The sequence below is a fragment of the Capsicum annuum genome, chromosome 3 (assembly GCF_002878395.1).
Source record: "Capsicum annuum cultivar UCD-10X-F1 chromosome 3, UCD10Xv1.1, whole genome shotgun sequence".
In the NCBI taxonomy this organism is placed as follows: domain Eukaryota; kingdom Viridiplantae; phylum Streptophyta; class Magnoliopsida; order Solanales; family Solanaceae; genus Capsicum; species Capsicum annuum.
The window spans coordinates 16,521,816-16,534,818 of NC_061113.1; the positions used below are offsets into that span (position 1 = coordinate 16,521,816).

Consider the following 13,003-nt stretch of genomic DNA (forward strand, 5'->3'; position numbering starts at 1 on the left):
TCCAGGATGCTTATCTCTTTCCTCAATGTCTGTTTTCTTTTTTTCCTTTTCTAGTAAATACTTTGCTTTGTTGTACTTGAATTGAGAGTGTTTCAGAAATAATCTCTCTATATACACAAAGCAGGGTAAGATCCGCATACACTTTAATTATCTTCATCAAACTTTGCAAGTATGAGATTATAGTGAGTATTTAATTAAAATATTCATCTTTAGCAAAAGGGTGCTTTTGATAAACCACTTCACTTGGATTAAAGTGTTCTAAATATTAATTTTTAGAAGCATTTAATTAAGATTGTGGTATATTAGTTAGATGTTGGAATTTGATGGACCAACTTTGCTTTGAGTGGAGAATTAGATTAGATGAACTAACCTCCAAGAAGCTTTATGTTTTTGCTTAATTATTATTGTGTTAATTAGAATGCAAATAAATTGATAATAGTTTCCTCTATAATAACTTTATTATTTTCAACATTTTATTAAGAAAAAGAGAGAGAAGGAAATTAAATAATAGTCGTGGCACATTTTTATTTAACCAATATATGGTACGTTATTCCATTTACTCATCAAAATTCAAAACGCAAACTTGTCTCTCTTACTTAGTCAGATAGCTACATAAACTATAGCCGATCAGTTGAATATCTGTTATAGAAAAATAATAATAATAATAATAATAATAATAATAATAATAATAATAATAATAATATTGTACATAGGTAAAAAGATTAATTTATATATGCTTAAACAACCTTAGTGAAAATCCATAATTTTAACTCATATAATTGAAATCTACTTTATTTATACTTAAACAACCTTAGCGAAATTCTTGATTTTACCTCATAATATTAAAATCTTTCATATATATATATACATATATTCTAACAAAATTAAGAAAAAAGTGAACATAAACAACTTTCATGAATCCAATTATTGGTTGGTTAACAAGCATTGGTTTGAGACAAATTTTATGCACATAAAAAAAAAAATAAAAAAAATAAAAAAAAAAATAAAAAAAATAAAAAATATATATATATATATATATATAGAAGTGTTCTTAAGAAGATGCATGGCAAAAAACAAGTTAGGTAATGATTTTTATTGTTAAAAAAAAATAGCCACAACATAGTGACAGTCTAATTGCTTGAAATAGGTTCAATAAAGGGGTCCACGTTGAAAGATCCAAAAATTCTATACAAATTTTTATATTTTGGAGAATAATATTTAAATTTAAGAATAATAAATAAATAAATATATGTGGTTGGAATTAAAATTTTAAAAGGTTTAGGGGGTTTATCAAAAGAGTTGGCAAATACTAATCAAAGATGGGACCAAAGCAATAATTATTTGTACAACTATGTCTCTAATCATTCTAATTTAGTTGAGACATAAACGTCATCTTGACTGTATAACTCTTTATGGTTAAAGCATCTTAATTAGGCAATTTTTTTCTCTAATCTAATTAAGTTTATTGAGATTATCTTCTTGTTTAATTATAAAACAAATGGAAAAAACACACGAAAAATTGAGGTTCAAATATCAAAAGACACAAAAATGTTAGATGAGTTTTGAAGAGAAATGTTATTTGGGACATGTTTGATGAGAGATAAGAGATATAAATAAAATTAATGACGAATTTAGTATTTGAACTTTGATTTTTCTCAACATTGAACTTATTATATTTTTGAAATTACGTTTTAAATATATTACGTTCAATTTTCTTTTATTTTTTTAGAAAAAGTGAAAATTATGGTATCTCTCTTTAGATGTGTTCGGCGTGAAGGAAATATTTTTCATGACAATTTCTTTTTGAAAATATTTTAAAGAAAAATAAGTTGAATTTCTCATTTATTTTCTCGTGGTCGATATTTATAAGGAAAATATATTATTCTAAAAGTATTTGTATATTATCTAGACAAATATTATGAGAGCTGAGGATTGTGGAGTCTGGTGATGAGGGTGGGGTGGTAGGCAATGACGCAGTCAAAATTTTCACTGAATAAATTCACGAAGAAATCAAGAGGTGTCAATATATAGTATATATAGAAAAAAAAATATTTTCACCAAGCTACATACTATAATATTCAAATGAAGGCGTGTAGGTCGACACCCCTCAAGTACTTGTGGCTCTTGGTGTTGGGGATTGGAGTTACATGTGGAGGTGAAAATGAGGTGAGGAGGATACGATTAATATGAATATCGCGTCTAATGAAATTTATTTAACCTATATTCATTAGCGAAATTATTTTTTTGATTTTTAATAAACTTATTTTTTTATTTATATAATTTTTAAACTTGAAAAGTCGAAAAACATTTTCCGAACACGCCCTAAATTACAACATGCCGACATGGTAATATGTTTGTCTATTTTCGAAAGTGGATAAGATGACAATCATAATAATGCATATATCTGCTGTCAGTTTATGTATAATTAGTACTTTTATGAAAAGAGATATTTTTGTTCAAAATAACAAACATACAAAATAAAAGTACTACTATATACTTCTTCCGTTCCACAATAAGTTAATTATTAGATTTTGACATACATGTTAAGAAAAAAAAGTAAAGACATAAATTTATCCTGTTTTCCATTTTTACTCTCTTTAAAAAGCAAAGAAACATGATACATCACTCTCAATGCACATTTAATGGAGGGTAAATTTAAAATTTTTTTTAACATTTATCTTGAATTGTGAACCATTCATTTATTTTAAAACACTAAAATTGCTTCAATAATTCACTTATTCTGAAACGGAGGGAGTATTTCTAGACTAGAAAAGAGTTTCTTGAATATTTTAGTAGTGAAATTACTTCATAATATTAAGGTAAAGTCAAGTCTTGAAACCATCATAAATTACTTCATAATTTTAAGGTAAAGTCAAGTCTTGAAACTGTCAAGTTTTGGATATTAGAATTTATTTAATAATTACACAAACAAATTACCCTTATAGACCATAGTTTACGATGACTAATGTACACATCTTCTCCCTTTGTTGTGTTATTATCATTATTATTACTGATACTATACTGTAATTTTTTTTTTGTATTATTTTAGTATCAAATGACATGTTATTGTAGATGTGGATGAGACTGTTTTTTTTTAATTAGAGATTTTGATTTTAAGTTTAGAAGGCTTCCGAATGAAGCTTAGTGTGAATTTAGATTAGTCCGAATTCTATACGTATAGCTATGTATATATTGGACATTGAATAGAAAGTACTTTCGCCTTCTCAATTTACTTGCCATAAAATTTAAGAAAAAGTCTTCAATTTAAGAAAAAGAAGAAGACTTTTGAAATGTATGATACCAAATAATCTTAGATAATTAATTCTTTCTAAATGGATCCGAGTATAATAAGGTGTCCTTTTTCTTATGACGATTAATAAGAAAAGGGTGCCATATAAATTATTAACGTGAAAGTATTATTTTATCTTTACCTATTTGTTTTAAATTAAAAAAAATTAGAAAAAATAATATAATCATACAACTTACCATATTTACACAATTAATTATGTATTTTATTGGATGTATCAGACCTAATAATGTATTTAGATCGACTCAAAACTAAAAAATATATCAAAAGTTAATTATGTATCTAAAAGATATATCTTTATTGTATATATTATGTATCTTGATAGATTCGATACAAAGAAAAAAATGTATAATTATGTATATCAACAGATCTAATACAAAATATCAGAATTTTGTGTAATTAAAATTCAAATTATCAAAATTTTGGTTGTGTTTTCCATTAAATTATTTGGAGATGAGTGTTGATAGAGAGGAAGAAGGAGACATATAAATACATGAGTAACAGGAAGTACATATAGAGACAGGGACACTTCTCCCATAAACTGGTGGATAAAGCCTAAAAACAGCAATTTCACATTAACAACAACAACCCCAACAATCAAACAAAGTGGACTCTTCTTTCTCAAAGGTCTGTTACAACAGCACAAATTTCAATTTTCACATGTTAGGCTTTTTACTTCATGGGTTTGTGTTCTTTTTGATACATTCTAGTTGGTAGAGTTCTCATCTTTTTTAGTTGTTGTCATTTGTTCTTGCATTTGGGAATTTGGTGTTAAATGTTATTTTGGTACGTTCTTGGAAAAGTTTTGATCTTTTTGTTTTTTTGATAATGCTGTTGTTTGAGCCAGCTTTCATGCACCTCGACTAAATCCACGGGATACCTATTTCTTGAATTTGGGAATTTGGGTTTATGTTATTTTGATATGTTCTTGATAAAGTTTTGATCTTTTGATTTTTTTGTCATTGGTTCTTGCATTTGGGAATTTGGGTTTTAATGCAATGTAAAATCCTTGGTTTAGATCTATACTAACATAGGACATAGAGTCCCAGAAGTTGTTGTTTGTAAAAATTGTTTCTTTGGATATTTTTGGGAATGTGGTTTTAAAAGATGAATGTTTTTGGTGTCTAAGCACTGAGGCTTTAGCCGAGGTTCTATGGAAAACACTCTTTGCCTTCTCGAGATAGGGGTAAAGTCTACGAACAACCTGCCTGACTACACGGGTTTGTTGTTGTTGTTAGCTATTGGAAATAGCCTCTCTACCTTCTCAAGATAGGGGTAAGTTCTACGTACACTTTAGTCTCTCCAGTCTCTACCCGTGGGATTACACTAAGTTCTTTGTTGTTGTTGTTAGCTGTAGTTTCGGAAACAGCCTCTCTATCTTCTCAAGGCAGCGGTAAGGTCCACGTACACCATACCCTCCCGGACTCCACCTGTGAGATTACACTGGGTTTGTTGTTGTTGTTAGCTATAGTTTTGGAAACAGTCTCTCTACCTTCTCAAGAGGTATGGGTAAGGTTTGCATACATTCTAACCTCCCCAGGCTCCATTAGTAGGATTACACTAGGTCTGTTGTTGTTAGCTATAGTTTCGGAAACAACCTCTCTACCTTCTCAAAATAGGGTTAAGGTCTACTAGACTCTTTCCTCCCTAGACTCCACCAGTGTGATCACACTGGGTTTGTTGTTGTTAGCGGTAGTTTTGGCGGGTGATAGCATTGGAAGCAGAAGTTAGATGTTGAGTCTTGAAAAGGGTTCTGAGCAAGAAGTGTTTTGGAGACTAGGAATGACTACTTTCTACTTATAAGATAGGTTGATTCAGATTTTAGAGGTGAATATGTGAATTAATGGGGTTCCTTAAAAATTTTGAATGTTCAGATTTACAGGACACAATTATACGTAATTCTGTTTTTGTACATTTAAGCTGCTACTCAGGGCCGGAGCCAGGAAATTGGTGGAGTGTAGAAACTTTTTTCTCAGTTGTGTTAAGGGTGTGCAAAATTAAATATACACTCTTAATAGTTAACATTTAATCTCTGTACCATATAATTTTCCGCCGAAGGGTGTGAAGAAGACCACCCTTCACCTAAAGCTCAGCTCATGCTGCTACTCCCTCAGTACCGTGTTGTTTTGCGCTTCTGACTTATTGAAGATAAAAATTGAACCAATTTTTGGAGCTCAACTAGATTAACTCATATTTTAAAATTCAAATTTAGATAATCAGAAACTATGATTTAGCATCAAAATGGCAAAAGACACACTTTAAAGTGTTACTGAACTTAGTGTGAAATATTTTTGGACATAGGGAGTAATTTGTTAGATCCCTCGCATAAAGAAAATTGTTCTTTCTTGTTCTTGTATCCTTTCTATATATTGCTTGTTGGATGGGATTTTATCGTTCTAACTTTCAAAATAGATAGTCGTTTGCTTCAAAATGCATGTAAAAGATTCCATCTTTTCTCTAATCATCGTATCTAGGATCTCCTTAACAAACACAAGTTGTTGGGCTCATTGAAATTCTCGGATCTCTTGCAAACATATGTATGTTTCTGTGGACTGTAGCCATAGGTTTGCATATATTTGTATAGATGGACGGTTTTCTGTTTATAAGTTGATGTAGATGGACTTGATATGTAATGTGGGAAAAGGTTCTGATGTTATCAGTTAAAGTATCAGCTTTCCTTTCTTGCGCTATAGTATTATATCGAGTATTGGTATCTTAGGCTCCTCTTTTAACTGTACCTTAAATCATCTAAGGACAAATACATAGTGATGTTGACGAGATGTTGGATGTTCTTTTGTGAGATAGTGACTGGTGGGAAATTTGGCTGCTACGGTAAACATGTGGTGGACTCCACAGCAGCTCAATGGTGCTGAAGAAAGATAAAAGCCTTTTCAGATTCAGTGACTTTGGGGTTGGGGTGTTTTTCCCATTTAGCGAAATGAGCAACTTTAAACCTTTCACGATAATGTAGTCCTTAGAAAAAAATTGTTTTTTATGAACATAAAATTTTCGATGGGAGGACATTAACAATCAACTATTACTGAGATTACATCTCGCATTTTTTTTATGCCTTCGGTAATTTTGACAGCAAACCGTATGTGCTTGTAATACAGCATAATTCTTATTGAGAGATGCTATCGATCAGATATTTATTTCTCCACCTCCAGAGATCCACCCAAGCATATATGGGTCAAGACAAAAGTATTGGGAGAAGAAAATTGTTTCGGTAGATAAATAACTAAATTACTTTAACCATAATATATGTTGGATCAAATATTACTTAAAAATCCTATCCGATGGATCAAATAGAGATTCTTCCATGTTGAAGCCCTTAGCTGTACTTGGTGCTTTCTTATTTATTTTACGTAATTTCAGAGATTATGGAGCTGGAAGTTACTGATATCTGTATGGACAAGGAGCAAAACGGTAGCATAAGTTACTGTGATGGTGCTTCTCCAGATTCAAGTTGCCTAATTGACAGTAATCAAGATGTTCAGTCACCCAAGCTTATTATTGGGGAGCACGAAACTGATATGCTGAAAGAGAGTGTTGAAACGAAGGAGTATGAAGTGAAGGAATGCACAGCTGAAGTACCAGTTGAGATATCCAAACGTGAAGTTGAAAGTACCGAGGAACAATATACAAAGGACTCAAAATGCGAGATTGAATCTCCTATAAAGGAGAACAACTCTGAAGTACGAAAATTAAAAGATGATAACAAGAGATCAAGAACCTCAGTGAAATCGGCAACCAAATCTGCTGCTGGAAACTGCAAAACAAAGTGTACAGTTCCTCAACCATTTGCTTTGGCAACTGAGAAGCGTGCGTCTCATGGAACTCGTCTCGTTGGAAATGATGCAGACAATGCCAATTTTAAGACACCCGAAGCCAATAATGTGCGAGTCCCAAGTACAAAACAAAACAAGGTTAGTGTCCTATGAAGATTTTTACCTTATCTGTTAATCCTTATATCATTAAGGGGAGAGGATCCATCAATATGCACTTGATCTTTGAAACGATATTGCCCTCGTGTTCCCTCTTGGCTGATGAAAAGCTTCATCCTAAATGTGTTTCTGCTTCAGAAAAGTTAATGCGTAGCGATTACGCTAGCGTCCTATGGATCTGTTTGCCTGTTTATAACTGATTCCCTGGCTGTTGTATTTCTGTTCAGATCTCCTCAGCAGTTGCTACTAGGAAGCCGCTACAGCCTGATAACAAAAAGCATTCTGATGAAGAAGACTCATGCTCAGTTATTTCTTGGTATCCATTTCCCCCCCTGATTTAGCTTAATAAGGTCTGTGCTGTTTCTAATGTGTTCCGTTGTCTTATGATGCTACATTTCTGTTTGATAATTTATCCACCCTGAGAAGTGCTACGCTACCAGCAAGAAAATCCAGGGCCACCGTTGCATCAGCTCCTGTATTCCGATTATCTGAACGTATAGAGAAAAGGAAAGAGGTACATATTGATTTACTGGATTACTGAAAATCCTAATCCTAATCTTGTTCCATGTTTCATCAGATTGCAACCTTGTTTTTCTTCTCGCTCTCCCCTTTTTAATTGAAGAAGAACAACAATGAAAGAGGAACTTTCCTAAAATGTCTAAAAATATATTGGTTAGTTCTTACATTGATTCTCTTTCAGTTTTACTCGAAATTAGAGGAGAAACATCAAGCTTTGGAGGCTCAGAAAATTCAGTGGGAGGCAAGGACGAAGGTGCTTCTTATTGCTACTACAGCTATCACTTGTTATGCTTAGTATAAGAGCATATCCTACCAAAACACAAGTAATGAATATCTCAACACTCAACTTCAAACATATGAAATTACTTTTCTTTTGTATCTTCAATTATTAGGAAGAGAGGGAAGCAGCTATAAAGCAACTGAGAAAAAGTCTGATGTTTAAGGCAAACCCAATGCCGAGCTTCTACCATGAGGGGCCTCCACCAAAAACTGAATTGAAGAAGGTAATACATAAACTCGTGGTATCAAACTTACATAGACATGTACTCCCTTAGTTTCAATTTGTTTGTCCTATTTTTCTTTTTAGTCCGTTTAAAAAAGAATGCCTCTTTTTGATTCTAACTTTCCACATAGCACGTTTATGACCACAAGATTAAAGGGCATTTTGGTACATTTTTATATATATTTAGTTTAAGATTACAAGATTCAAAAGTCTTCTTTGTGTTCTTGAACTCCGTGCTGAGTCAAAACCGTACTAACAAATTGAAACAGAAGGAGTCATTTTTAGCTGAGGTATTCACCAAAATTTTGATCTGCAGTATAACATTTACATATTTTTGAGCAGCTTACAGTCACATTGCAGATAAGGTTTCACCCAAATATTAATATCCCAAGCTGTCCAAGGGATATAACCACCTTCTAATTGTAAAATCTTATTTCTTTGAACTGCAGGCACCGCCAACCCGTGCGAAATCACCGAGGTTGGGTAGAAGGAAGAGCTGCAATGACTCAGTTGGTTTAGACAAAGAGATGGGAGCTTATGATCGAGGAACTCGCCGCAGTCTTGAAGTTAACAATGAAAATGATGCTTTTGGTTCAAGAAATAGGAAAGACCGCTTAAATATTCAGAATGGTACTTCCATTTACAAATTTAACAATGAAGCTAATCATGCAGGGGAGATAAATGAATCGTATATGACTAAGATGCGTGAAGAAATGAATATGGACATTACTGTTCATTCTTGAGCCTTTTGTGAGTCTTCTAATTTAATAAACTTAAGAACTTCTCTTTTCGTGGTTTTGCTTCTTGTAACGCTGTAAGGATTGTGCATTTGACTGCGTTCAAAACTGCAAAAGCCTTTTTTGCAGTCGTTTGTGTAACTTTTATTTATGAAGTGTAAATTTCTGTAAGTTATTTCCAATGATTGTGTAAAGTGACTTCATTTTCTTGTAATCTATCTATGAAGAAGCTGGCTACCGCACAATTCATATATAAGTGGAACCTCCACTTTGTATATTGCATTCTTATTGTACTGTGTATATTGCAGTTATGCCATTGTGATCTTAGTATTATCTGTCTGTCTCTTGACATAATTCACATTCTTGCCTCGGTGTAGTCAGCATTTCAGGTGATGAAGTTTCAAAAAGAAAAGGATGTCACGTTTATTTATTTGTAATGTGTAGTTTGTTCGACGTGCCCCTTGACAGTATTGATGGAATATTGGTAGTTTGCTTATATGGACTTGGGTATTTCTCTCCCCTTGAGCTAGCTTTTGAGGTTGAGTTACGCATACGTGTCACACTTCTACATGGTATCAGAGCAAGGTCATTCCCCATTTGGAGCTCTCGGTCTGCACTCCATTGGGCATGGACATGAAAGGGGGTGTTAGAGTGGATTTGAGTCGCGCATTGGTTGGGGAATGGGCTGGTGGTTTGGTTTGCTTATATGGACTTGAACAATCCTCTGCTCACAAGCTATAGCTGTTGGGGTGGAGTTAAGCATAGGTGTCTTATAAGGATCAACCTTAATGTTATTATCATGGTCATTCTATTTTTGAAATTATTATATCAAAATTCAAAATTTGTTGATTTCTTATTGTTTTTTCACGTATATATTTGTATTTTGTCTCGAAAATACAAGGTTCTATTGAACCATTCTTCAAAAGCTCCATCCACCTCTGAGAGGACGGAAGCCGCGGGGAAACAAAGTGAGGAAAGGCCCTTTAAGATGTCTTAGTGGTACATAAACTGTTGTAAATATAGTGTAAAGCACATTCTATTTTAAGTGTTTCTGTGCATAATCTGCAAAAGATGCCCTTTGGAATCAGCATTTTATGTGTGGAAGCTAAATCACTAGTCAAAAAAGTGATTAGTCTTTCAATTATGTTTGCTTTTGAAATAGTCCTTGACTCTAAACATTAGTTTATGAATTTATGTTCTTCAATTGGCTCTAAGCTATGTTTCTTAAGGTCTTTGAATTGAATTTAGATACCATTCCAACAGGGTATAATCGCTGTTTTGTCAAGTTGGTACATGTGTCTCTTAACTTTTAGAGTTTCAACTCCTGAGTTTTCGGATACTCGTGAACCTTGCGGCTTGAGATATGGTGCTAAAAGTCTCATACTCAGTATCAATGTCAATGCTGATACTAAACAAGTTGTACTATACTATTTTGTTATTTGCATGTGCAATTTTTTTCCAGAAAACTAATCATTATGATGAGTAGATAGATCTGCAATGTCAACCTTGTGAAACATGTACCTTTTGTCCTTCTCTTGTTTGCTGTTGAGTTTTATTAGTCTCTGTAGATTTAACCCTTTCCTTAGTCAACTTGATTTGCTTGTGGAAGCCAGTACTTGGTTGATTTGCCTGTACTGAAAAGCAAAGTGTAGACCTTAGAAGGTCTCGATTTCGGATAAAGGAGGAGGATTACAGTAGGTTGACAGTCAACTTAAAACAGTCAAACTATGACGAATTGAAAGGCAACAAGGTATAGTTTTGCTTTGTTAATGGATGTTTAACTCAAAACACAATAGCTAGCTCATGAGGCAAGAATAGTCAAAGACCGATCCATTCTCTCAGCCAATGTGGGCCCCGAATTAGACATTGGTTGCGCGAACAATATAACATGGGAATCCAATATTGAATAATCCAAAAATAGGAAGGGTTTAGTTTTGATACTACGTTAAGAAAATGGTAAAGTTGCTTTTACGTGATCAGGAGGTCACGACTTCAAGCCTTGTAAACAGTCTCCGGAAGAAATGCAAGGTGTGACTACGTACAATACACTCTTGTGGTGGGGTCCTTCCCCGGACCCTGTACATAAAAGGAGCTTTAGTGCATCGAGCTGCTCTTTTTTACTGCATTAAGAAAATAGACCTTCGATCTAACTCAGTTCCAAGGAAAGATACGCAAAGCTTCTATTCAAGTTATCAAGCTAACACATGCCTTTTGTCGACCATTGGGCTCATCCTCAATACTGATAAGGTTTTTGGGTTAACCCAGTTGTTTGCCGCCTTTCTTTTTGACACCACATCAAGAAAATAGATTCTGGACCTAACTCAAATACAAAAAAAATAGTTATGAAACAAAACCTACCTAAAATCATGCAAGCAAACAACTGATAATTCCCTTAATCAATGTGGTACACTTAACAATTCCACCAACCATAGAAAAAAGAATTACTCATTGCTTAATGCTAGGTGTAGCCTCCAATCATAGCTATTAGCTAGGTTTCTCTGAAATTATTGCTCAAAAGTTTTTTTATGAAGTGATCATTCAATAATTAAGCTTCTAAAAAAGAAGTATGAACAGGAAAAAATAGGAAATTACTGTTAATGACTATCTTATAGTCAAGATTAGAGTCCCTAAGATACATGTTACTATGGACCACATTATTTACTTTTTACTTCATTAGCCTTTGTTTGTTTCGACTCATTTGGTGGGGCAAGTTTAAGGTATTGGTTGGGTGTGGGTTGAATTCCTTATATTTTTGAAGAATTTGATAACATTTTGGTAGAATTGAAGCACCACAAAATTTAAGTATTGAATATGAGTATGCCATTGAATACCAATTAGCACAAATGCACTTTTAAGATCGTAGATGCGATAATATTTTTGAAGAGTTTGAGTAATATGGGATTTAAAGTATTGAATCCGGCTCTTCGAATACGAGTTAGCACAATGTCACCTTCAAGATTTTGAAGTGCACTTGCAATTTTGGTGATCGAGCATGAATATGATAATATTTTTGAAGGATTCGAGCTATATAGAATTTTCTTTGGGAAAAAAAACGTATATAGCAATTATTAGATAGAAAATTACAACTTATAGCATAACTTTCATTTTTTTCAAGTTATAGCAAATCTTATAATTAAAAAATAAAACATTTTTTTCTTTTTTTAAAAAATATAAAAAAGGAATTTCTGAAAAGGAAAATAAAGATTTAATACAATTAATATGCAATAATCCTTCCTTAAAGATAGTTATCCTTAATTATTGATATCAATCCACCCCAAATCCCTCTAACCGTTTCTCTTTTCTCCTATTTTAATGTTTCCATTAAGAATTTCTATCTTCATACACTACCTTCTTTTTATACATCATTTAGTTGTTTCAGTCACAAATTGGTATCACCTAAATTTATACACTACCTTCTTTATGAATTTTGATCGCAGCGAGGAACCACTACAAACACTCAGCAACGGCTACCAATCGCCAAATTAAGATCTTTCAACTGGTAAGATCCTCCACAGAAGTATGGTTATTGCTCCCCTAGGGACTGTTCCATAAATTAGTATCACCTAAATTTAATATTGCAATTCATAAATATCAATTTATATATCTATTTCATACAAATGTGATGTAAGAAAACACTTTATAAACTGATTCGATTCAATTTATAATCTTAAGTATATCTTCTTAATTGAATATCACAATCACATTATACTCATTTCATATAAATCTAACATGTAAGAAACTATTTTATAAACCTTGAATGTAATATTGATATTATACAGGTTCCATACATGAAATAATTCAAAAAATACAAATTTGTATATTTATTTCATACACTAAAATAAATAATAACGTACAATATTTGGTGAAAGTCGATTTCTATACCAACTTATGCAAGCATTGTATTTATTTTATACTGATTTTATACAGAATTCATACATGAAACAGTTTAATAAGTATATACAAGATAATTTTCACTATATTATTCTTATGAAAG

The 13,003-nt window shown here is 32.6% G+C and overlaps 1 protein-coding gene across 4 annotated transcripts; it reads left to right on the forward strand.

Annotated features, from left to right (window-relative positions):
* Positions 1–3,569: 3,569 nt before the first annotated feature.
* Positions 3,570–9,291, forward strand: LOC107864618 (protein WVD2-like 3). 4 transcript variants are annotated; one of them, XM_047409129.1, is made up of 7 exons: positions 3,570–3,934; positions 6,683–7,233; positions 7,479–7,567; positions 7,678–7,765; positions 7,952–8,023; positions 8,163–8,273; positions 8,722–9,291. In XM_047409129.1, the coding sequence occupies exons 2-7, from the start codon at positions 6,688–6,690 to the stop codon at positions 9,013–9,015; spliced, it is 1,200 nt and encodes a 399-aa protein (XP_047265085.1). In that variant the 5' UTR covers positions 3,570–3,934; positions 6,683–6,687; the 3' UTR covers positions 9,016–9,291. The 4 variants fall into 4 exon arrangements, with proteins under 4 accessions (XP_047265085.1, XP_047265084.1, XP_047265083.1 ...); XM_047409128.1 differs by having other exon boundaries at positions 3,699–4,582; XM_047409127.1 differs by lacking the exon at positions 3,570–3,934 and adding an exon at positions 3,964–4,020.
* The last annotated feature ends 3,712 nt before the right edge of the window (positions 9,292–13,003 follow it).

What these genes read in the sequence shown, in the direction of transcription:
- LOC107864618 (XM_047409129.1), top strand. Translation starts at nt 6,688, where the DNA reads ATGGAGCTGGAAGTTACTGATATCTGTATGGACAAGGAGCAAAACGGT. An exon ending in GTATAGAGAAAAGGAAAGAG is followed by an intron (nt 7,766 to 7,951) that starts GTACATATTGAT and finishes ATTCTCTTTCAG; the next exon opens with TTTTACTCGAAATTAGAGGA. An exon ending in AGTGGGAGGCAAGGACGAAG is followed by an intron (nt 8,024 to 8,162) that starts GTGCTTCTTATT and finishes TTCAATTATTAG; the next exon opens with GAAGAGAGGGAAGCAGCTAT.